Raw genomic sequence first — 26408 nt, 5'->3', positions numbered from 1 at the left:
ATATGAGGTGCGATTTGATACAATTACATTTACCAAGAGCTCTCCAAATCCTCTAGGATCCATCTTTCACTTCACATGGTTTCTCTTTCCCATTTTAAAAGGGATTGATTCTGAGAGAGATCAGTCTGGTGATTTGCCAGAGTAGTAGCCTCAAATAGTAAATTATAACTATCCATTTTACTGAGACCTGCTGGATGTATTTGACAGATCAGCTCAACGTTAACTGTTTCTGTCCACAGATGGAGTTAGACCTGCCGAATTTCCCTGGCAATTTCTGGTTTTGCTTTATCTCTGCAGGAGCTCCTCAGGCTAATGTCCTGGGCTCAACCATCAATGACCTTCCCTCCATCATAACCATTCCTCCTTTAACACACAGTGGCTGAATCCCCAATATCACTACCCTGATTGACCAAAAACTGAATTGATCTAGGCACATAAACTGATCTAGCTACAAGAGCAGGTCAGAGGCTGGGAATCCTGCAGCAAGTAACTCCCCTCCTGACTCCCCAAAGCCTGTCCACTATCTACAAGGCACAGGTCAAAAGTGTGGTGGAATACTCCCCATTTTCCCTGGATGGGGGTAGCTCCAACAACACTCAGGAAGCTTGACACCATCCAGGACAAAGCAGCCCACTTGATTGGCACCACATCCACAAACACCCACTCCCTCCATCACTGACACTCAGTAGCAGCAGTGTGTACTATCCACAAGATGCACTGCAGAAATTCACCAAAGATCCTCAGACAGCACCTTCCAAACCCATGATCACTTCCATCTGGAAGGAAAAGGGCAGCAGGTAAATGGGAACACCACCCCTGCAAGTTCCCCTCCGAGCCCCTCACCATCCTGACTTGGAAATGTATCACCATTCCTTCACTGTCACTGAGTCAACAGCGTTTTTCCTCACTCCTTACAGCTCATTGCTAAAGTCCTCATTCAGACCTCCTTCATGTGTGGACCTGACTATTCCAACTCACTCTGGTCAGAATAAGGGATCAGCAAGAATTTCTTCTCTGAGGGGAGTGAATCTGGAATTCTTTACCGTAGAGGGCACGGTCATTAAGGATATTCAAATCTGACATAGAGATTTTTAATCCAGAAGGGAATCGCGATTCATAGGGAAAAGGCAGGAGTTGAGGATGATCAGATCAAGCCATGATTTCATTGATTGCAGACTGGATGGGCTGAGTGGCCTACTTCTCCTATAGTTTACTATGCTGTTTGTGGTAATATGCTGTGCACTAACTGGTTGCTACGTTAAAACAGTTTCAGTTGGGTGTAAAGGGTTTTGGTGTGACCCAAGGTCATGAAAAGAATTTTAAAAAACAGGAACAAACTCTGTTCCCCTGCCAGAGGCACAGTCATTACCCCCGAAACCTGGATGAACAGTGACACCTGGTGATGGCAATGTGTACATGTGGGTAGCATGGTGGATCAGTGGTTAGCACTGCTGCCTCTCAGCACCAGGGACCCGGGTTCGATTCCAGCCTCCGGCCACAGTTGTGGAGTTTGGTAAAAATCACACAACACCAGGTTATAGTCCAACAGGTTTATCTGGAAGCGCTAGCTCTCAGAGCGCTGCTCCTTCATCAGGTAGTTGTGGAGAAGGACCATATGAAACTGAATTTATAGCAAAAGATTAGTGTCAGGCAACTGAAATGATTTGTTGAATGTTCTCCGTACTGTGGGAAATTGCCCATTGTATCCAGGGAGCACGAGCCATGGGAAATGCAGGGTTAACTGGGACGTTCCAAAGAGCAATGCTCCCTGGGAGAGTAGCCCCAGAACCTGTCATAGTCTCATACAGAATGGAAACAGGCTGTTTTTACATCCATATCAAAACCAGAAGACCTGCAGATGCTGTCAGTCAGAAACAAAACCAGAAGTTACTCAGAACAGGAGGGTCACTGGACCCGAAACGATAACTCTGATTTGTCTTCACTGATGTTGCCAGGTCTGCCCAGCGTTTCCAGCAATTTGTTTTAGTTTCTTCACCCATCCATACTGACCACATTTAAACTGAACTCTCATATAATCAACAAACATGTTTCATTTGACTAAGATTTGATATGATTGTGAAGTATTTATTATTTTTGTTTTTCAAAATCCCAGTATATGATGTCCAGCTTTTCTGGCTCAGACGATAACGTCTGCTCTTTCATTAGAGATGGTGTGGGGGGATTGGGGGGAGCTAGCCGGTGGTGAGTTTAACCTGAGGCTCCCCATGCCTCCAGTGAGGGTGAGAGGGAGGGTCCTTTATGGCCCAAACCAACAACAACAACAGAAATTGCTGGAGAAACTCTGCTCCTCTGGCATCATCTGTGTAGAGAGAAACAGAGACTTTGAGTCTAGACCTGATAGTAACTAGCACTAGGAAAAGGTGCTAATTATGTTGATGATAGGGAAGGGGAGAGGGTATGTGGGGTAAGTGGATAGGTGGAGGCAGAGCCGAGCGAGAGGGAAAAGGTGGGGGCTGCAGGTAAAGGGATTGTTGATGCTAAATCCAGGAAGAAGATAGGTGACAGTGGGGACAATGAACAGGTGACAGTGAGTTGGCAGCTCGTGACACGTTTTACCTGGTCACCGCTCTAAAGAAGGTCAGCTCTTTGAGCATTTCTCTCGCCAGCAGCAATTACACCTCCAAACTCTTTCATTGGCTGAAGAGGAAAGATGCTATCAAAACAAATCTGCTTTTCATGAAATGAATTGGAGACTTCCTGACCTGAGACATTGAAACAATATCTCCATTCTTCTCTCTAAAAGACTGTCAAAGGATCTTCTGAAGGATCTGACAAAGCCTCAGAATCTAAACAGCTCAGCAGGAAATCAGACCTTCCTGTAGGAAGCTCCCCTCGCAGTGGGAAGGATTTGGAGCAGGGACTGACAGAATTAGCGGAGAAATTATTTGGTGATGTGATCCTGGGCAGTGTGTGAGAACATATCTTCAGGCTATGTAACTCCCAATCATTATCAACCACGGGATCTGCCCAGACTTTATAAGGAATGTTTTGGCAATGAGACTGAAAAGTTTCTCCATAATTACAGTTTTAAGTCTTGCACTGTCCCACTGATTGTTAGCTGAGCTACCAACTAAGGTCAATCTGGGATCTGCAGATAATGTGGGTTATAGATGCATCATTTTAATAAACCTAATTAACATTAAGCTACGAGACAGGGATTAGAGAAATAAAGCTGCTTTCTGTCATTAAGAAAAGCCTTGTATCTGTTTATCACTGACCCAGCTGTCCACTGTAGACAGGAGTTTGTTTCAAAGAGGATTCTCATGATATTGGCTGACAAACTAACTCTCCTTGTATTCGCATTCCGTGGTCTTCGGGTCCCCTACACAGTTTGAGAGAAATCTCTGCCATTGCCCTGTCCCTGAGGCTGCTCAGTTAGTTACTGGCTGTTACTGGCTCTTTGAGATACAGCCCTGACTCTGTGTCATGTTTGAGACTCACACTCAGATTATTACTCCATGGCTGAGGATTTTTGTCATGTATTCCTGGCAGCTGGGTGTCACTGATATTTATTGTCCAGTTCCCTTGATGATGGTTGTCATGAGCGGGATCAGAAATCCCAGGCCCTAGTACTGCCCCTAGTCTGAGTGATGCCCCATCCCCCTGCCTGCCATCCCGACCTCAAGCCCATGGTGCCTCAGTGTATCCCCTGAACTATCCCTGGGTGTCAGCCACCTTTACTGAGTCACAGAGCTCTATGGTTCATGTAATGGCCCATTGAGTCTGCTCCACTCCAAACCAACCCCCTGACTATTCTAATCCCATTTCCCAGTACGTGGCCCATTGCTTCGGCATTACAAGTGCACAATGAAATCTTCTCAGCCACTTTAGGCGATGATATACACTGCATGCTGTTAGGGAGAGAATTCCAGGCTTCTGACCCAGTGACAGTGAGGGAACAGCGATATATTTCCAAGTCAGCAAACGCAGGGGCTTGGAGAGGAACTTGCAGGAGGTGGGCTGTAGGTATTCCCATGTAGCTGCTGCCCAACACTTCCCTATCTTTTACCCCAATTCCCAAAACCCGGTGGGGATAAAGGCTGGCGTTCCATTCACCTTCCTCATTACTTGCTGCACCTGCATGTTCACCTTCAGTAACTTGTAGACAAGGACACTCTCATCCCTTTGTTCATCTACACTTTGCAATCTCTTACATAAAAGCCAGAAGCAGGAGGAGGCCATTCTGCCCCTCAAGCCTGTTCTATCATGGCCACAATTCCACTTTCCCACCCACTCTCCATGACCTTACAACCTGTTACTCATTAAAGATTTGTCTGTCTCCTCCCCACATTTATTCAGTGTTCACCACTCTCTCTGCGATAGTCAATTCCACTGATTCAAAACCTTAGAAGAGAGGTAATTCCTCTCATGTCTGACTCTGCTTTCTCCCAAAACTATCCCCTCTCCTTCTAAACTCAATTCCCTTCAGCATGTTACATACCTCATTTACAGAACAGACAAGTGCTAGGAAGAGAGGGGGAAGTAGCAATTTAAGAAAACTTCTGCCCGGCCGTGACTCATCCAAAAGAGAATCTTATATTTTTGGACATTATATTTGATCAGTCACATTCTTACCCATTCACTAAGCCTATTCAAAACCCCCCACCCGAAGCAGTTTTATATCTTCCTCACCACACACATTTCCTTTGTATCATCTGCAAATTTGGAAATATCTCATTTGGACCCCATTTCCAAATCATTAAACTATATTATAAACAGCTTCGGGCAAATACCGATCCTTGTGATACCCATGGGTCACAGCCACACAAGGTAAGAATGACCAATTTATTCCTACCCTCTGTTTTCAATATTGGTCAATAATTAATCCATGCTTCCTATCTCATCTGCTTTAATTTTGGAGGGAATTTATGAAAAACCTTCTAAAATTTTAAGTGTTATTATGTCCATCTTGTCCTTCGTCAATTTTGTTCAACACCTTCAAAAAGCTCGAAGTCAGTCAAACACAATTTCCCTTTGCAAATCCACGCTGATTGTGCCCAATCAGATCATTATTATCCAAGTTCCTGATAATCACATCCATAATAACAGATTCTAACAGAACATTTTCCTACCACTGATGCAAGGCTAACAGGACTGTGGCTCCCTGTTTTCTGCCATTCCCTTCTTAAATAATGGGGTGACATTGGTTATTTTCTAACCTACAGGAATTATTCCATAATCTATATAGTTTGTAAGATAATCACCAATGCATCAATCATTTCCATGGGCACCATCTTCAAATTCTGGGATGTGGAATATCAAGTCCTGCCCGTAAATAAACTTCAGCCCCATTAATCTCTCTGGTACAGCCTGCTTGCTAATACTGATTTGTGTTTTTGTTGGATTCTCCAGAGTGTGGAAACAGGTCATTTGGCCCAACCAGTCCACACTGACCCTCCAAAGAGTAACCCACCCAGACCCATTCCCCTCTGACTAATGAACCTGACACTATGGGACACTATTGGACTGTGGTGTTCTATTCCTCATTCTCCCTCACCTCTTGTATCTCTATTTTTGGGAGATTTCATGCATCTTCCTCAGTGAAAACAGACACAAAACAATCATTTAGCTTCTCGCTATTGCTAATTATAAATTCTTCTGATTCTGCCCACCAGCAATGTACATTAATTTTAGTCAAATGTTTCTTTTCCATGTACCTATAGAAGCTTTTATTATCCATTTTTGGTGGGTTTTGTTTGTTCTAGATTGCATTCATATTGTATTCTCCCTTTGCTTATCAGTTTCTTAGTCCTTTTTTGCTGTGTTCAAAAAACCTCCCAACCCTCAGATTTATTACTCTATAGACCTCTTGTATTCTTATTAGATTAGATTAGATTACATTACATTACAGTGTGGAAACAGGCCCTTCGGCCCAACAAGTCCACACCGACCCGCCGAAGCATAACCCCCCCATTCCCCTACATTTACCCCTTACCTAACACTACGGACAATTTAGCATGGCCAATTCACCTGACCCTGCACATCTTTTGGACTGTGGGAGGAAACCGGAGCACCCGGAGGAAACCCACGCAGACACGGGGAGAATGTGCAAACTCCACACAGTCAGTCGCCTGAGGCGGGAATTGAACCCGGGTCTCTGGCGCTGTGAGGCAGCAGTGCTAACCACTGTACCACCATGCCGCCCTCTTATGATGTGGAGGTGCCGGTGTCGGACTGGGGTGGGTAGTCAGAAATCACCCGTCACCAGGTTATAGTCCAGCAGGTTGATTTGAAACGTAGTGCTCCTAAAGCTTGTGATTTCAAATTAACCTGTTGGACTATGACCTGGTGTCAGATGACTTCTGACTTTATTCTTATGCAATTCTGAACTTTCTTTGTGAACAGTAGTTGACTGACCTTTTTGAACTTTGAAGAAATGTATCATCGCTGTAACTCGTGATCATTCTTTAAGGACTGTTCATTGCCCATATACGGTCATGTCTTTAAATGTATTTTCCCAATCTACTTCAGCCTGTGCCTTATTTCTTCATAATTTCCCTTATTCAAATTTAACACACCCACAGAAATGTAACTCTTTTGTTTAACGTGAAGCACTGGGTTAGTGATTTTTTTTCAAGTCGTGGCCTTCATGAGGTTGATAGATGCAGATTCCTGACTGTCACGGAATTCACCTGCTCACAGCCTCAGAACCAACGCACCGTCGTCGGTATCGCTCAATCACCTTACTGGCACAGCAAGATCCCATTTGTAGCTGAGGAACCCTGAAAAGCTGCTTTGATTCTGAAATATCTGAGAGTGCATCACCCAGCACTCGGACAGTGGAAGAATTGTGAGATTCACCTTGTTCTAGTGCCTTCTCTGAATGTAAATTATCGCCCAGTGCACAGAACAGAAATGAACCCCCACATTCTCCAGTTGAATCTACAGGAGGCAGTATTCACTGGTCAGGGGTATGGTCAGTGCTTTCGATGTTCTGTGCTCAGAGAGGAATAGATCATATTAGCCTCTAAGTTCCCATCCCTGATTACAATCCAGTGACTCCTGATATTTGTGTTTATTTCTTCAAAGAATGTGTGGGTCCCAATATTTTAGTGGGCGGCACGGTGGCACAGTGGTTAGCACTGCTGCCTCACAGCGCCAGAGACCCGGGTTCAATTCCCGCCTCAGGCAACTGTCTGTGTGGAGTTTGTACGTTCTCCCCGTGTCTGCGTGGGTTTCCTCCGGGTGCTCCGGTTTCCTCCCACAGTCCAAAGATGTGCAGGTCAGGTGAATTGGCCATGGGAAATTACCCGTAGTGTTAGGTAAGGGGTACATGTAGGGGTATGGGTGGGTTGCGCTTCGGCGGGGCGGTGTGGACTTGTTGGGCCTGTTTCCACACTGTAAGTAATCTAATCTAATCTAATTTATTGCCTGTCCCTAGTTGCCCTTGAGAAGGTGGGGGTGAGCTGCCTTCTTGAACCACGTTAAAAATCACACAACACCAGGTTATAGTCTAACAGGTTTATTTGGAAGCACTAGCTTTTGGAGCGCTGCTCCTTCATCAGGTAACTGTGAAGCAGGATCAAAGACACAGAATTTATAGCAAAGGATTACAGTGTCATGCAGGTAAAATATATTGAACAAACCTAGATTAAATCTTTCATCTTTTAGAATGGGTTTGCTGGTTTCAGTTCTTTAATATGTAAATCCCAGAACTTTTTAAGTCACATTCAAGAGATGTTAAGGTTTTATTTTTAAAAAAGGTGCCATCTCAGCTCAGACAATGCATTAAAGGTGTGAGGTGTGTCTGTATCCCAATCTTGAGTCAGACTGGTTCTATTTCCAAAGTAGGAATTTATAAAATATTACATGGATTGACTGCCTGCAGATTGTGTGCTTTTAAACAAAATAGAATGATTCTGCAAATATAATATAGATAGATAAATATAAATAGACTTACCTGTGTGAGCATGTGCCGGAGAAAGACAGACAGAATGAGTGTGTGCATGAGTGCGCATGAGAATGTGCATGTTTGGTGTGTACAAGCTTGGTAAAGTATGTGTGTGTGTGTGTGTGTGTGTGAGAGAGAGATGGGGCATAAGCCTGTGAGAGGGTGAGAGTGTGGGGGGTGTATGTGTGTGAACCCAACCCATCAACTAGCCTCAACTAGGACCTTGGGTTCATGTCACACTACAACTGACCCCACTGCAACACACACACATACACACAAGCGCTCTCTCATATACACACACACACACACAAACCCTCCTCACACTCTCACCCACGTACACACCCTCTCACAGGCTTATGCCCCATCACACACACACACACACACACATACTTTACCAAGCTTGTACACACGCAAACACGCATTCTCTCATGTGCTCTCACACGCACACGCTCATTCTGTCTTTCTCCTGCACATGCGCACACAGGTAAGTCTAAGGGGTCATTTAACATTTGCACAATTATATTTGCAGAATCATTCTATTTTGCTCAAAAAGCACACAATCTGCAGGCAGTCAATCCATGTAATATTTTATAAATTCCTACTTTGGAAATAGAACCAGTCTGACTCAAGATTGCGATACAGACAGACTCTAACATCAAACCTTTAATGCATTGTCTGAGCTGAGATGGCATTGTTTTTTTTAAATAAAACCTTAACTTATCTCGATAATGTGACTATAAAGTTCAAGGATTTACACATCAATGAACCAAAACCTGTAACCCATTCCAAAAGATGAAAAACTTAATATATCATTTCAGTTGCATCACACTAGTCTTGTGCTATAAATTCTGTGTCCTATGATCCTGTTCCACAGTTACCTGATGAAGGAGCAGTGCTCCGAAAGCTAGTGCTTCCAAATAAACCTGTTAGATTATAACCTGGTGTTGTGTGACTTCTGACTTTGTACACTCCAGTCCAATACCAGTTTCTCCAATTCTTGAACCGCTGCAGTCCCTGTGCTGAGTTGACCCACAATGCCCTTAGGGAGGAAATTCCAGGATTTTGGCCCAATGACAGTGAAGGAACGGTGATACATTTCCAAGTCAGGATGGTGAGTGGCTCGGGGGGGGAGCTCCCAGGGGGCGGTGTACCCATGTACCTGCTGCCCCTTGTCCTTCTAGCTGGAACTGGTTGTGGGTTTGGAAGGTGCTGTCTGAGGATCTTTGTTGAATTAACACAGGGCATCTGGTAGATGGTACACACTGCTGCTACTGAGCGTCGGTGGGGGAGGGAGTGGGTGTTTGTGGATGTGGTGCCAGTCAAGCGGCTGCTTTGTCCTGGATGGTGTCAAGCTTCTTGAGTGTTGTTGTAGCTGCCCCCATCCAGGGCAAGTGGGGAGTATTCCATCACACTCCTGACTTGTGCCTTGTAGATGGTGGACAGGCTTTGGGGAATCAGGAGGGGAGTTACTCACTGCAGCATTCCTAGTCTCTGACCTGCCCCTGTAGCCAATGTGTTTATGTTTGTTTTTCCTTTTCATTTACTGGATGAGGGTGTCACTGGCCAGGCCAGTATTTATTGCCCATCCCTAATTATCGAGAGGGCAGTTAATAGTCAACCACATTGCTGTGAGTCTGGAGTCATTCATCGACCAGACCAGGTAGGGATGGGCAGTTTCCTTCCCTAAAGGACATTAGTGAACCAGATTGCTGGGATTTTCCAGCAATTGATAATGGATTCATGTTCATCATTAGGCTCTTAATCCCGATTTCAAATTCCACCATTTGCCGTGGCGGGATTCAAACCTGGGTCCCCAGAACATTACTTCAGTCTCTGGGTTATTATCCAGCGATAATACTGCTAGGCAATCACCTCCCCAACATGGGGGTCCAGTTGAGTTTCTGGTCAATAGTAACCCTCAGGATGTTGATAGTGGGGGATTCAGTGACGGTAACACCATTGACTGTAAAGGGCGGTGGTTAGAGTGTCTCTTATTGGTGATGGTCATAGCCTGGCATTTGTGTGGCGTGAATATTACTTGCCGTTGTCAGCCCAAGCCTGGATATTGTCCAGATTTTGAACATGGGCTGCTTCAGTATCTGAGGAGTGGTGAATGGTGCTGAACATTGTGTAACCATCGGTGAACATCCCCACTTCTGACCTTATGATGGAGGGAGGGTCATTGATGAAGCAGCTGAAGGTGGTTGGGTCTAAGACACTGCCCTGAGGGACTCCTGCAGAGATGTCCTGGAGCTGAGATGACTGATCTCCAACAATCACAACCATCTTCCTATGTGCTGTTGGAGAGTGAAGGTGAGATTGTATCTGTGTCCGTGTGTGTGCGTGTGTCTGTGTGTGTGAGACATTTCTACTCCCCAGACTCACCTGCCCCTTTGCCTCCAGAAGAGAAAGTGAAGGGATAGTCAGGAATCGGAGTGGACTCTGGGTAACGAAGGGGAATTAGAAACAGCCCCTGTGAATCCTGATTAATGGAAACAAATCCTCGTGCAGCAGCTGGTTACTTAGATCGAGGTTAAGAAAGATGATGATCTGCTGGGGAGGGAGATTGTGTCGATGATGTAGCTAAGCTGTTTCAGCTTTAAAACCAGCTTTAGGAAAGCATGTTGACCATACACTGCAGGCTGATGGACAGAGAGGTTTGGCTCAGTCCAGCCTCTCAGAGAATCAACAGCCTCCCGTTTTCCTAAAGCTGGATGGGTTTCTCAGAGTCCCCCGTTGGGGTGCCCAATCTGACCATTGGTCCATTCGATGGCCCTCAGTGGCCACATATTGCCCCGCGGGGCACCTATGTGACGGTGGCCATTCTGATGGGCACTGTGGTCATCCTAGCCTCCTTCATGAATGGGATGGTCATCCTGGTCTCGGTCAGGTACAAGAGGCTCCGCTCCCCCCTCAACTACATCCTGGTCAACCTGGCCATGGCAGACCTGATGGTCACCTTCTTTGGCAGCACCATCAGTTTCTCCAACAACATCAATGGATACTTCACTCTGGGGCAAGCTATGTGTCAGTTCGAGGGTTTCATGGTGTCTCTAACAGGTGGGTCTTCCCTCAATTTCTCCCCAGGATTCTCCTGATATTCCCGCTCTCTCCCCCACCTTCCCTGCAAACACCCCCCCACCTCCCTTCCCTCCATCCCCCAACCCATGACCACCTCCTGAAAATTACTTTGCTCTGGATTCTGCTACCCTCCATCTCGGAGAGGGGAGCTTGGTTTTCTGGAGTTGGCACGATCCCTGGTCTGTACCAAGAGCGTCAGGAACACTGCTCCTTCATTCATGCAACCCCAAACAGCCCGCTTGTACCTCCTTCCCAATCCCACCGACAGGTCTGCCCAGACAGACACATTGTTTCTGCCTGCTCCTGCCCCACAGAACTAATCTTTTCCTATTTCATTTCGATCTTTTCTCTCCTCATCCTGTCCTCTCCCACTTACACCTACAATTCCTATGACACTTTATATCAGTTTCAGAATTTCCAGTTTGCAGGCTCCAGCTGCATCCTCTTTAACATGGATGTGCAATTCCTTTATACACCCCCCCCTCCCCACCAGGATGGTCTTCGGGCTGTATGCTTCTTTCCAGATATGAGGCCTAAACTGCTCCTATCAAGCACCACCCTCCTTCACCTGGCGGAGTTCATCCTCACCCTGAACAACTTCTGGCTTCCCTCATTTTCTTCAGGTCAAAGGGATAGCTACGTGTACCCTCATGGGTCCCAGTTATGCTTATCTCTTTGTAGAGGTATGTGGAACATTCCTTGTTCCAGTCCGATTCCAGCTCCCACCCAGATTTTTTTCTCTGGTATATCAATGACATCATCAGTGCTGCCTCTCTCTCTCATCTGGAATTGGAAAAGTTTATCTGGTTTCTGGTTCACCCTGCTCTCACCCTTATCTCTGATATCTCCCCTCCCTTCATCGACACCTCTGCTTCCATTTCTGGGGATAGGCTGGCCACCAATATCCATGACAAACTCACTGACCCCCACAGTGACCTGGCCTATACATGCTCACACCCTGCTCCCTGTGATTACTCCATTCCGTTCTCCCAGCTTCTCAAATTCCTCCCAGCTGCACAAACTGAGCTCACTGCCCACTCACAGGGTGGGGTGAGACTGGCAGCAGCTATGGGGTTAGACTGCTCCTAGTGGGCACTCCCTCTGGCCAGGCTCTTGGGGTGGCACAGGCAAGGGAGGCAGAGTTGAAAGGGGAGCAGCTCAGTTGTCTTGTTTGTTGTTTCTGACAGGTATTGTGGGGCTGTGGTCGCTGGCTATCTTGGCTTTCGAACGCTACATCATCATTTGCAAACCGATGGGCGATTTCCGCTTCCAACAGAGGCATGCAGTGTGGGGCTGTCTGTTCACTTGGATCTGGGCTTTGGTGTGGACTATGCCCCCTCTCTTGGGTTGGAGTAGTTATGTACCTGAGGGTAAGACAATGTGCACGCAAATATTCTGAACATACAGCCACCTCAAACACAACTGACAAAACGTGACATTTATTGGAGACAGTTCTGGTCACCTCACTACCAGGAGGATGTGGAGCCTTTGGAGAGGGAACAGAAACAATTTATCAGGATGTTGCCTGGTTCGGAGGGGATTAGCCAAGAGGAAAGATTGGACAAAGTTGGTTTGTTTTTCACTTGAACGAAGGATGAGGAGTGACCTGACAGAAGTTTATAAAATAACAGGTGTGGACAGTCACAGTATTTTTCCCCAGGGTAGAAATGTCAATTATTAGGGTCATAGAAGGAGGTGAGTTGAGAGGAGATGTGAGAGGTCACCGAGGGTAGTGAGCGCCTGGAAGGTGCTGTGATAAGAGGTGTTGGAAGCTGATACAACAGCAACGTTGAAAAGCTATCTTGACAGATATGTGACCGGGCAGAGAATAGAGGAATATGGACCAGATTGAGGTTTAAGGTGCTTAATTTGGAAAAGGTATCAAGAATTGAGCCAGGACTGATGGGCTGAAGGGCCTGTTCCTGTGCTGGACTACTCTTTGTTCTTTATGTTACAAAAAGAGACTAGGAGCAGCAGGAGGCCATTCAGCCCCTTGCTGTACTGTCCAATAAGATCACGGTTGACCTTTGACCTCAGCTCCACCTACCCACCCTCCCCTCATATTCCCTTTCTCCAATGATTGAACCATCTCAGTCTGGAATGGACTCTCAGCTCGAGCATGGGATAGAGAATCATCAATAACTTCCAACACAGAAACAGACCATCTGCTCCACACAGGCCTGGTCCCAGCCTCTCTCCCTCTCACCCAACCATTCTGTTCCTTTCTCCCTCGTGTGTTTCATGTGTTGACTCAATCGTGTCATAACTCGAACCTCTCCCTGCACATCTGAGTTTCACAATGTCAACGCTCCTTGCTGAAGGAGTTTTTCCTGAATTGCTGATTGCCTGTTTGTCTTTAGCTTATATTTGTGACCCAGTATCTCCTCAGCAACTGTTATCATTTTAAAGACCTTGATCTTCCCTGTCCCAGGAAAACGATCCTGGTCTCTTTAACTTCTCCTGAGAGACAGAAAACCCCTCCGTTCCAGTGTCACCCGAGTGAATCATTTCTGTCCCTTCTCCAGTTCTTCCCATTCCCTCAGGATTTCTGCAAGAATCCCGTCTGAGACCCATGGGATGAGCCTTTGCTCCTGAAGAATATTTCTCTGAGGGTGAGATTGGTGTTTCTCCCTCCCCTTTATATTTACACTCAGTGGGTTACACTCCAGTTCTGAGTCGGAAGTTGTGATTCAGGACGCCATTGGTGATTTAAGCTCATGGCCCTGGCAACCCCAGCAAGTGCAGTACCGAGGGAGTGTTGCCCTGTTGGAACAGGGAGTTTAAAGGAGACATGTGTTCCCCGCTCTCGGAGATGGGAAAGATTCCAAGGCATTATTCTGAAGAGGATCGCGTGATCTCCCCGGTGTCCTCGCCAATATTTATTCCGCAAGATCATAACATAATCGACATCCCCAGTTTTAAATTGTTAGTCCCTGGAGTTTGCTATGATTATGGTTACTCTTGATGGGCCAGAATTCTGCTCATTTCCCAATCTCTGCCCTCCAGTCCCGGTAACATCCTCAGAAACATTTTCTGCAGCTTTTCCAATTTAATAATATCCTTCCCGTAGGAAGCTGCCCTCCTTCAGGACATTGCAAAGAGTCTGTATCTGTGACAAACTGCATTGCACACTCACACTGTGTACTTCCAATGTAGTCATAGAGTGATAGAGCACAGAGACAGACCCTTCCATCCAACTCATCCATGCTGACTCGGTTTCCCAAACCAATCTAGCCCCACCTGCCTGCATTTGGCCCATATCCCTCTAAACCTTTCCTGTTCATGTACCTGTCCAAATGTCTTTTAAATGTTGTAACTGTATTTGCATCTATCACTTCTTCTGGCAGCTCATTCCACATAAAAGCCACCCTCGGTGTTAAAAAGTTACCCCTTGGGTCCCTTTTATATCTTTCTCCTCTCACCTTAAACCTATACCCTCTTGTTCTGGACTCCCCTCACCCTGGGGAGAAAAAGCTATTTGCTATTTCATCTTATCTCTGTGCCCTTCATGATTTTATGAACGTCTATAAAGGTCACACCTCACTCTCCTACGCTCTGGTGAAAAAAGTCCCAGCCTAACCAGCCTCTCCTTATAATTCAAACCCTCCATTCCCAGGAACATCTTCATGAATCTTTTCTGAACCCTCTCCAGTTTAATAATATCCTTTCTATAACAGGGTGACTAGAACTACACACAATACTCCAGAAGAGGGCGGCACAGTGGCTCAGTGGTTAGCATTGTTGCCTCACAGCACCAGGGACCCAGGTTCAATTCCTACAATCCAATGATGTGCAGGTTAGGAGAACTGCCTGTGCTAAGTTACCCATAGTGTTCAGGGATGTGCAGGTTAGGAGAACTGCCTGTGCTAAGTTACCCATAGTGTTCAGGGATGTGCAGGTTAGGAGAACTGCCTGTGCTAAGTTACTCATAGTGTTCAGGGATGTGCAGGTTAGGAGAACTGCCTGTGCTAAGTTACTCATAGTGTTCAGGGATGTGCAGGATGGGTGCATTAGTCAGGAGTAAAATGTAAAGAGATAGGGTAGGGTCTGGGTGGGTTGCTCTTTGGAGAGTCAAAGGGCCTGTGTCCACACTGTAGGGGTTCTAAGAGGCCTCACCAACATCCTATACAACCTCAACATGCACCTCCTGTACACCCCAGCTCCTGAATGGACAATTTTCCACATTTTCAGTCGAAGGCTGTGGTCACACAGCGTGCTTTTAGCGTATACTTTGTGTAATTGCAGTATGTACTCAGACTGTGTACACTGAACTCTGTGCCTGTACTGTGTATTGATTGTGTGTGCCCGTGCTGTGTCCATTTACCCACATTGACTATGTATGTGCCTGTATTGAGTACAGACTGTATGTGCCTGTACTGTATACTGACTGAACTCTGTGCCTGTATTGTGACAGGTCAATTATTAAAACTGTCTCTTTTCTGGGCATTAGGTTTACGAACGTCTTGTGGCCCGAACTGGTACACGGGAGGGAGTAACAACAACAGTTATGTGGTTGCACTCCTTGTCACCTGCTTCATGATGCCCCTCAGTTTGATTGTGTTCTCCTATGTCAGTCTGTTGGTGGTTCTCCGAGCTGTGAGTATGGGGTGAGGGAGGGAGGGGAGGGGAGGCTGGGCATTGTTACTGCTCTGTTTGTCCACCCTCTACACCCCCCTCCCCCACTTGGTCACTTGCTCAGCTCCTAGTCCTGGCATATCTCAACATGGAATGGGGGAGGAGGTCATTGCTCTCACCCCGCTCCCTCCATGGAACTACCACTTATAGTCATACAGGAACAGAAGTAGGCCATTCAGCCCCTCGAGCCTGACCTGGGACCTAACTCCATACACTCACCTTTCATCCATATCCCTCGGTATCTTTGCACAACAGAAATTCACCTCCACTTTAAAATTAACATTTAAAATTAACTGCTGTTTGTGGAAGAGAGTTCCAAACCTCCCTCACTCTCTGTGTGTCAAAGGGTGCACTCCCCTCCCCCAGTCGCCTCCTGCCACTCTGTCCCACACCAGCAGCAGATGGATTCCCTGGAAGGAGGCGTATTCAGTCAGTGGGGATGGCACAGCCCCTTAATGACCTCATCACTCTCTTAGACCCATCTAGTTCGTTCAGGTTCCTCGCACAGATCTGCAGCACAGGCCTGGTCATATGTGACTCCAGTCCGCCACTGGCTGCTTCCTCCTATCCCATTGCTGTACAACATTCGATGGGGACAATGTAGAGGGAGCTTTACTCTGTATCTAACCCTGTGCTGTCCTTGTCCTGGGAGTGTTTGATGGGGACAGTGTAGAGGGAGCTTTACTCTGTATCTAACCCTGTGCTGTCCCTGTCCTGGGAGTGTTTGATGGGGACAGTGTAGAGGTAGCTTTACTCTGTATCTAACCCTGTGCTGTCCCTGTCCTGGGCGTGTTTGATGGGGACAGTGTAGAGGGAGCTTTACTCTGTATCTAACCCCGTGCTGTCCCTGTCCTGGGCGTGTTTGATGGGGACAGTGTTGAGGGAGCTTTACTCTGTATCTAACTCCGTGCTGTCCCTGTCCTGGGCGTGTTTGATGGGGACAGTGTAGAGGGAGCTTTACTCTGTATCTAGCCCCGTGCTGTCCCTGTCCTGGGCGTGTTTGATGGGGACAGTGTAGAGGGAGCTTTACTCTGTATCTAACCCCGTGCTGTCCCTGTCCTGGGCGTGTTTGATGGGGACAGTGCCTATTTCTCTCATCTTGATGAATTTCATGTCTTTGAGAAGATTCTGGAAGGTGTCAATGAACAGTTTCAGAAGGATAGGCAGGTGGGAGATGGAGGAAGTGCTGTTTTGTGGGTGTAGGAGGAGATCAGCGCTGCGATGAGAAATGATATCAGCACTGGGGATTGGGACATGGAATCAGACTGGATAGAAATTAGAAATGGCAAGGGGAAGAAATCCTGGGTGGAAGTAATTGAAAGGAATGACAAATATCAGGAGGTGATTTTCACATGCATAAGGACTAGATAAGTCCAATAAACCTTGAGGGAGACTTCACTGAATATTTTAGCGTTTGGTTCCACAACATTCTGCTCCAAGAATCAGGAAGCAGGTTATTCTGGATTTGAAATGATGCAATGAGGTGGGATTAATCAATGATCTCAGAGTGAGGGATCCTCAAGGGAAGAGCGATCACAACGTGCTAGAATTTCAGTTGGAGGGAGAGAAACTGGAGACCCACACTAGTGTTCTAGAGTTAAACGACGCTACTTAAATTGACATGAAGTCAGATCTGGGCCGGAAAGCTGGGCAGGTGATGGGCAATGGGAGAGGTTTAAGGAGAATGTCACTTGCTCCCAACTAAAATATATTCCAGAGAGGAAGCAAGATTGTAAGAGAGATGAAACAAAACACATCCATAGCTAAGCAAAGAAATTAAAGATGATATACAGACAAAAACAATTGCACCTTACTGCAGAGGTGAGGGTAGGCAGGAAAACTGGGACCAGCAAAGAGTGGGGCAACAAAGAGGTTTAGCATTATGGGGGTTTGGGGAGAGGGAGTCGTAGATTTAAAACTGAGAAGGAATTACTTTTCTCAGGGCCACCTGTGCTTCACTCCCTGAGTACGGTGGATCCTGGGATATCGAGTAAGTTCAGGAAGGAGATAGACAGATTTTTAAGGAGTAATGGGAGGAAGGTGGAGTTGAGGTGCAGATGAGATCAGCCATGATGGTATTAAATGGTGGAACAGGCTCAAGGGGCTGAATGGCCTCCTCCTGTTCCTAATGTTCACTGCTTCCTTCCGCAGGTTGCTCAGCAACAGAAGGAGTGTCAGACGACACAGCGAGCAGAACGAGAGGTGACCCGTATGGTGGTCGTCATGGTGATGGCGTTTTTGATCTGCTGGCTTCCTTATACAACCTTTGCCCTAGTTGTTGCTGTGGATAAGGACATTGTGATTTACCCCACCTTGGCCTCCATGCCATCCTATTTCTCAAAGACCGCCACCGTCTACAACCCCATCATCTACGTCTTCATGAATAAACAGGTAGGAGCAACTCTTTCACTCAGAGTCATAAAGTCACACAGCACGGAAACAGACCCTTCACTCCAACCAGTCCGTGCCGAATATAATCCCAAATTAAACTAATTCCACCTGCCTGCTCCTGGCCCATATCCCTCTAAACCTTTCCTGTTCACTTATCTATCCAAATATCTTTTAAATGTTGTAACTTTACCCACATCCACCCCTTCCTTGAATTGGAACCCTGTGTGTAAAAAAAAATTGACCTTCATGTCTTTTTTAAATCTTTTTCTTCTCACCTTAAAAACGTGCCCACTAGTCTTGAACTCCCCCATCCCAGGGAAAAGATAACTACCATTAACTCTACCTATACCCCTCATTATTTTATAAACTTCTGTCAGGTTGTCTCTCAACCTCCTACACTCCAGTGAAAAACGTCCCAGTCTATCCACCCTCTCCTTATAATTCAAACCTCCTGATAAATCTCTTCTGAACCCTCTCCACCTTAATAATATCCTTCCAATAACTGGGTGACCAGAACTGGACACAGTACTCCAGGAGAGGCCGCACCAATGTTGTTCAATCTCGGCATAACTTCCCTGCTCCTATACTGAAAGGACTGAGGCAGTAAAGACCAAACCCTTTTTAACAACCTGGTCTACATATGACATATCTGAACCAAGGCTGTGTACGTTAACAGTTGCCAACTCCACTGTAATGGGTTCCTGGAGGTTTTATCACATGACTCTGGCTTCCATCACTCTCCTGTCATTGGTCATTCCATCATTACCAAGTCCCACCTCTCCATTATGTGATTGGACAATTCCTGTCTGTCAATCAAACAGACCCCAATCTACTTTTTAAATTGTGGATAATCAGGTTCAAAGAGAAAGGAAAACATTCTGCCTTTTTTCTCCATGTCTTTGTTTGCTGCAGAGTTTGGGAGATTTATCCACAAATCTTTGGAGTGTGTGGGACAATATGGAGAATTAGCAACCAGGAATTTGATAATGTAATTCTGGAGAACTTTCCTTAAAGTTGTGAGTGTGACAGGAACAGGGGAATGTGGTCGGTGTCTCTGACTCATACTTTCCTCTCCTCCAGACTTGACTATTTCAATATACTCCTGCTGGTCTCCCATCTTCTGTCTCACCATGAAGCCATCCAACATCCCAACCTTGCACAAAGTCCTATTGACCATCCGCCCTGGGCACAATGACCAACACTAAGCCCCCAGTTAGGAACACCTCGATTTGATAATTCTTTGTTTTCAAATCCATTCATGGCTTCATGGCCCCTCCCCCATGACCCTGTCTCCGTAACCAGCGGCATAGACAGAAATCCTGGGCCCAGGCTCCTGCTCCCATCCTGACTCAAGGACAGTGAACCTCACTCCAATTCAGGGCAATGTGATAAGCCCCCGCCCCACAACACAAGCACAGAGGGCCCAATTATTCATCCCTGTGTCAGACCCTGCTGTGGCCACGTCTTCACAGCCCTCTCTGCAGATCCTGTAACTCAGGTGTTCTGTTAGAGTGACATTTTTGTCCCTCCATCATTTATGGCTGTGCCTTCAGCAAAGACCTTGAATTCTGAAATTTCTCTCCTCTTCACTTCCTTCTTTAAGACAATCCTTAAACCTCTACTTTTCACCAAGTGCTATCCACATAATATACTGCAACGACTCTCACAGATCCCTGAGTTAGCACTATCCACCCCCATGATCTCTGGATGGACAAGGGCGGAAGGTCCATGGGAACACCACCCTCTGCAAGTTCTCCTCGAAGCCACTCATCATCCTGACTTGGGAATATATTGCTCTTCCTTCAGTGTCACTGGGTCAAAATCCTGGAATTCCCTCCCTAAGGACATTGTGGGTCAACCTACAGCACAGTGGTTCAAGAAGGCAGCTCATCTCCACCTTCTCAAGGGGCAACTAGGGACAGGCGTAAATACTGGGCCCAGCCAGTGACACCCACATCTCAGGAATGATTAAAAACATTTTTAAAAATTCCCCTAATATCACCTTCCGTGTCTCAGTGTCATTCCTTTATTTTCTACATTTTGTGAAGTGCTCAGTGAGTTTGTTGGGATTGGGTATAAATATCAGTTGTTGTTGTTTCCCCTCATGAGGACAATTCAAGGCAGCATCAGGGATGTCCTTGTCCTAGTCTCTGTCTCGATGATGCTCCTTGTTTCTGTTCTGTGTGCAGTTCCGGACGTGTTTGCTGAGCACCCTGTGCTGTGGGAGGGTCTCCGAGGATGAAGCCACCTCGTCCACATCCAGCAGCAGGAGCCGGACTGAAGTTACGACCCTTCCTGAGGGAGGAGGGGGTGGTAACAGAATCACACCAGCTTGAGGTGCTTCAGGGTGAGGGGCTTGGGGCTCTGGCACCTGGATCAGTTGGCACATTGGCATGACCTAAGCTTTCACTGCCACAGCCTCTGTCTCTTCCTCAGAGGAGACTGATCATCAGCTCACCTTCACAGCCCAGGAACACTCACACTCATGGGCTGTCCCTCAGGCAGGTTCCACTCAACACTGCGGCTCACCCCCACCTTCACCTCACAACCCACTGCACCTCCAACCCCATGTCCACCTCCAACCTCATACCCACTACCAACCCCACCTCCAACCCCACCCCCACCTTCACCCCACAACCTAACCTTCACCCCCAACCCCACCTCCAACACCATACCCACTACCATCCCCACCTCCAACCTCATACCCACCACCAACCCCACCCCCACCTTCACCCCACAACCTAACCTTCACCCCCAACCCCACCTCCACCACCAACCCCACCTCCAAACTCATACCCACCACCAACCCCACCTCCAACTCCATACCCACTACCAGCCCCACCTCCAACCCCATATCCAGCACCAAACCCACCTCCAACTCCATACCCACCACCAATCCCACCTCCAACCCCATACCCACCACCAACCCCACCTCCTACCCCAAACCCACCACCAACCCCACCTCCAACCCCAAACCCACCTCCAACCCCATACCTACCCACCAACCCCACCTCCAACCCCAAACCCACCAACCCCAAACCCACCACCCGCACCTCCAACCTCGTACCCACCTCCATACCCACCTCCAACCCCACCTTCACCCCACAACCTAACCTTCACCCCCAACCCACCGCACTTCCAGCCCCATACCCACCAACCCCATACCCACCACCAACCCCACCTCCAACCCCATACCCACCACCAACCCAACCTCCAACTCCATACCCACCTCCAACCCCACCTCCAACTCCATACCCACCTCCAACCCCATACCCACCTCCAACCCCATACCCACCTTCACCCCCCAACCCAATGCACCACCAACCCCATACCCCCCTTCACCCACACCGAACACACCTCCAACCCCAACCCCATTTTCACCCCTCACCCCACAATCTTCCCCCTACCCCACAAACCTATTCAGAGAGACAGTCAGCTCTTGCAACATCCCTCCAGCTCAGGGTCACCTCTCCACCCCCACCCCCAACTCCAATTCCAACTCCTCACCCACATCCCCACACATACCCCCAACCACTATTCTACGACATGGTGCTGTTATTACGTGATATTCTGATAATGCAGAATCACATGGGAATGGAACTATCGCGTTATATCAGAACCAACCGTATTCTGCATTCTGTTCTATGACCCTGATGTACCTGTGTAAAGTAGGGTTTGTCTGCATAACACAGAAAACAATAATTTTCACTGCATCTTGATACATGTGACAACAATAAATTAAATCAACAAAGGTTACATGGTCTGCACTTGGCTAGCCTCCTATGGTTTCAAATATCATAGGATTCAATCCTCTGTCCCTGGAACATTAGACTGGGTTCCTGGATTACTAATTACTATCACATCCCCCCCACCAAAATGACTAAAAGAGTTGAGGAATACGAGGATGAGTTGGGAAGGTAGAGGTGATGTCAATGATTAAACACAACCTTGTTCCACGGTGAGAGAGGTTTGACATTGTGCATTATTCCCCCTTGCTCTCCAAGGATACTGGTCTTACTCTCAGGATACTGGTCTTACTCTCAGGAATTGTCAAATAGGGTTAAACTCCAGCGTGACCACTGCAATTTCATTAAACTGGCCTGTTTTCCAAATGACAATTGACCATGAGAGAGGATAATGTTGGGAGTTAATGCTCCCCTCCCCACCATCGATCGGAATCACTCGGGTGATACTAAAGAATTTTCACCAGTTGTTCTTAATGTTTATCACAGCCATGAAATTGCTGAGGCCATTGGGCCCCATTCACCAATACTGCCTCATGCTGAGCGGCTCAAAGCAAGAAATAACAGGAGCGTGTTAAAACAGAGAGGAAAATCAAGGTGGCTTTACTCTACATCTAGATTGAACATGACAGATTGTCAAATGTAGCCTTGAAAAGCATTTTGGGACAACTTCATGGTAAAGGTAGCAGTGATCATAACATGATTGAATTTCATGTTCATTCTGAGGGAGAGAAGAGTGGGTCTATGATGAGTGTATTAAACCTAAATAAAAGCAATCATGAGTATTATCACAATGATGCACCATGTACAATATGAAACCATCATCTTCCATATAAACATTTAGCAGCTGGCATATTGCTTTTTGATTATTTGTTGAAAAAGAGAAGAAACAACAGGCGCTACAAAGACCGTTTTTAAATGGTTGCAGAGACCAATTGCCCTGTATGTTTTACATACGCGTGTATTTTATAGCATTCACGAGTACGGGGGAGAGAGGCAAGTGAAATAGCATTCTCAATCAGATCCACCATCATCAGATCAAAGGGTACAGCATGCTCAAGGGGGTGAATGGCCGCCTCCTGCTCGGAATTTAGATGCTTGTAGGTCTGAGGTAAAATTACAACAAACTCAGATGTTCTGAGTTAGTGCAGTCACTCACAGAGAACAGAAATGCTTCTAGAAGGTTCTTTATTTATTAGTCAGTTCATTCAATGATACATATGGTTCACATCCTATTCTGATCATAAAGAAAGCATTTTACGAAACAATTCACATTTAAATGACATCACCATTGATGGAGTCAACAGCACAAATGTCACAGCATTGAACCAACAGCCTCATCCACATAACGCAATCATACTCAATATATCCAGCATTATACACTGACAGGCCTGTCCCTACCAGTACGGTCCCCCAGTGTTATACAGTGACAGACCCGTCCCCACCAGTACAGTCCCCCAGTGTGATAGGCTGACAGACCTGCCCCACCAGTACAGTCCCCCAGTGTGATACACTGACAGGCCTGTCCCCCACCAGGTACTGTCCCCCATTGTTATACAGCGACAGGCCTGACCCCACCAGGTACTGTACCCCAGTGTGATACAGTGACAGACCTGTACCCACCAGTACAGTCCCCCAGTGTGATTACGCTGACAGACCTGTCCCCACCAGTACTGTCCCCCAGTGTTATACAGCGACAGACCCGTCCCCACTAGAACTGTCCCCCAGTGTTATACAGTGACAGATCTGTCCCCACCAGTGCTGTACCCCAGTGTGATACAGTGACAGGCCTGTCCCCACCACGACTGTACCCCGGTGTAATACAGTGACAGATCTGTCCCCACCAGTACTTACCCCCAGTGTTATACAGTGACAGACCTGTCCCCACCAGTACTGTACCCCAGTGTTATACAGTGACAGACCTGTCCCCACCGGTACTGTACCCCAGTGTTACACAGTGAGAGGCCTGTCCCCACCAGTACTGTCCCCCAGTGTGATACGCTGACAGGCCTGTCCCCACCAGTACTTACCCCCAGTGTTATACAGTGACAGACCTGTCCCAACCAGTACAGTCCCCCAGTGTGATACGCTGACAGACCTGTCCCCACCAGTACAGTCCCCCAGTGTGATACACTGACAGACCTGCCCCCACTAGTACTGTCCCCCAGTGTTATACAGTGACAGACCTGACCCAACCAGTATTGTTCCCCAGTGTTATACAGTGACAGACCTGTCCCCACCAGTACTGTTCCCCAGTGTGATACAGTGACAGACCTGTCCCCACCAGTACTGAACCCCAGTGTTATACAGTGACAGACCTGTCCCCACCAGTACTGTACCCCAGTGTTATACAGTGACAGACCTGTCCCCACCGGTACTGTACCCCAGTGTTACACAGTGAGAGGCCTGTCCCCACCAGTACTGTCCCCCAGTGTGATACGCTGACAGGCCTGTCCCCACCAGTACTTACCCCCAGTGTTATACAGTGACAGACCTGTCCCAACCAGTACAGTCCCCCAGTGTGATACGCTGACAGACCTGTCCCCACCAGTACAGTCCCCCAGTGTGATACACTGACAGACCTGCCCCCACCAGTACTGTCCCCCAGTGTTATACAGTGACAGACCTGACCCAACCAGTATTGTTCCCCAGTGTTATACAGTGACAGACCTGTCCCCACCAGTACTGTTCCCCAGTGTGATACAGTGACAGACCTGTCCCCACCAGTACTGAACCCCAGTGTTATACAGTGACAGACCGGTCCCCACCAGTACTGTCCCCTAGTGGTATACAGCGACTGACCTGTCCCCACCAGTACTGACCCCCAGTGTTATACAGTGACAGGCCTGTCCCAACCAGAACTGTAACCCAATGTTACACAGCGACAGTCCTGTCCCCACCAGTAGAGTCCCCCAGTGTGATACGCTGACAAACCTGTCCCCACCAGTACAGTCCCCCAGTGTGATACGCTGACAGACCTGTCCCCACCAGTACTGTACCCCAATGTTACACAGCGACAGTCCTGTCCCCACCAGTAGAGTCCCCCAGTGTGATACGCTGACAAACCTGTCCCCACCAGTACAGTGCCCCAGTGTGATACGCTGACAGACCTGTCCCCACCAGTACTGTACCCCAGTGTTATAAGCGACAGACCTGTCCTCACCAGTACTGTACCCCAGTGTTATACAGAGACAGACCTGTCCCCACCAGTACTGTACCCCAGTGTTATACAGTGACAGACCTGTCCCCACCAGTACTGTACCCCAGTGTTATAAGCGACAGACCTGTCCTCACCAGTACTGTACCCCAGTGTTATAAGCGACAGACCTGTCCTCACCAGTACTGTACCCCAGTGTTATACAGTGACAGACCTGTCCCCACCAGTACTGTTCCCCAGTGTTATACAGTGACAGACCTGTCCCCACCAGTACTGTTCCCCAGTGTGATACAGTGACAGACCTGTCCCCACCAGTACTGTTCCCCAGTGTGATACAGTGACAGACCTGTCCCCACCAGTACTGAACCCCAGTGTTATACAGTGACAGACCGGTCCCCACCAGTACTGTACCCCAGTGTGATACAGCGACAGACCTGTCCCCACCAGTACTGTACCCCAGTGTTATACAGTGACAGACCTGTCCCCACCATTACTGTACCCCAGTGTTATACAGTGACAGACCTGTCCCCCACCAGTACTGAACCCGTGTTATACAGTGACAGACCTGTCCCCACCAGTACTGCACCCCAGTGTTATACAGTGACAGACCTGTCCCCACCAGTACTGTACCCCAGTGTTATACAGTAACAGACCTGTCCCCACCAGTACTGTCCCCCAGTGTTATACAGTGACAGATCTGTCCCCACCAGTACCATACCCCAATGTGATACAGTGACAGACCTGTCCACATCAGTACTGTAACCCAGTGTTATACAGTGACAGACCTGTCCCCACCAGTACTGTACCCCAGTGTTATACAGCGACAGACCTGTCCCCACCAGTACTGTACCCCAGTGTGATATGCTGACAGGCCTGTCCGCACCAGTACTGTACCCCAGTGTTATACTGCGACAGACCTGTCCCCACCAGTACTGTACCCCAGTGTTATACAGCGACAGACCTGTCCCCACCAGTACTGTACCCCAGTGGTATACAGCGACAGACCCGTCCCCACCAGTACTGTACCCCAGTGTTATACAGCGACAGGCCTGTCCCCACCAGAACTGTACCCCAATGTTATACAGTAACAGACCTGTCCCCACCAGTACTGTACCCCAGTGTTATACAGCAACAGACCTATCCCCACCAGTACTGTCCCACAGTATTATACAGTGACAGACCTGTCCCCACCAGTACTGTACCCCAGTGTGATACGCTGACAGGCCTGTCCCCACCAGTACTGTCCCCTAGTGGTATACAGCGACAGACCTGTCCCCACCAGTACTGTCCGCTAGTGGTATACAGCGACAGACCTGTCCCCACCAGTACTGTACTGGTGGGGACAGGTCTGTCGCTGTGTAACACTGGGGTACAGTACTGGTGGGGACGGGCCAGTCACTGTATAACACTGGGGGACAGTACTGGTGGGGACAGGTCTGTCACTGTATAACCCTGGAGGACAGTACTGGTGGGGACAGGTCTGTCGCTG

At 47.6% G+C, this 26408-nt stretch overlaps 1 protein-coding gene and 1 long non-coding RNA gene across 4 annotated transcripts; one reads left to right on the top strand and one right to left on the bottom strand.

The window, feature by feature from the left end:
- The first annotated feature begins 9236 nt into the window (after positions 1-9236).
- LOC122563867 (pinopsin-like) lies at positions 9237-20373 on the top strand. Of its 3 annotated transcripts, none has more exons than XM_087977166.1 (5): positions 9237-10225; positions 12181-12363; positions 15444-15589; positions 17780-18019; positions 20209-20373. In XM_087977166.1, exons 1-5 carry the CDS (start codon positions 10171-10173, stop codon positions 20353-20355), a joined length of 771 nt encoding a protein of 256 aa, XP_087833292.1. In that variant the 5' UTR covers positions 9237-10170; the 3' UTR covers positions 20356-20373. The 3 variants fall into 3 exon arrangements, with proteins under 3 accessions (XP_087833292.1, XP_087833290.1, XP_087833291.1); XM_087977164.1 differs by lacking the exon at positions 9237-10225 and adding an exon at positions 10366-10972; XM_087977165.1 differs by lacking the exons at positions 9237-10225; positions 20209-20373 and adding exons at positions 10366-10972; positions 18932-20009.
- A 2560-nt stretch (positions 20374-22933) lies between these two features.
- LOC148141849 (uncharacterized) lies at positions 22934-26247 on the bottom strand. The gene is made up of 2 exons (XR_015752316.1): positions 25178-26247; positions 22934-25046 (listed from the first exon to the last, which is right to left on the bottom strand). It is a non-coding gene; the product is annotated as an uncharacterized LOC148141849 (long non-coding RNA).
- Between the last annotated feature and the right edge of the window lie 161 nt (positions 26248-26408).

The sequence above is a fragment of the Chiloscyllium plagiosum genome, unplaced genomic scaffold, assembly GCF_037043375.1.
Source record: "Chiloscyllium plagiosum isolate Xiang-an unplaced genomic scaffold, Cpla_swu_hap1 HiC_scaffold_31, whole genome shotgun sequence".
NCBI classification, from domain to species: domain Eukaryota; kingdom Metazoa; phylum Chordata; class Chondrichthyes; order Orectolobiformes; family Hemiscylliidae; genus Chiloscyllium; species Chiloscyllium plagiosum.
Note: the sequence above shows the minus strand (reverse complement) of the source record. Positions and strands in the feature narration are given on the sequence as shown.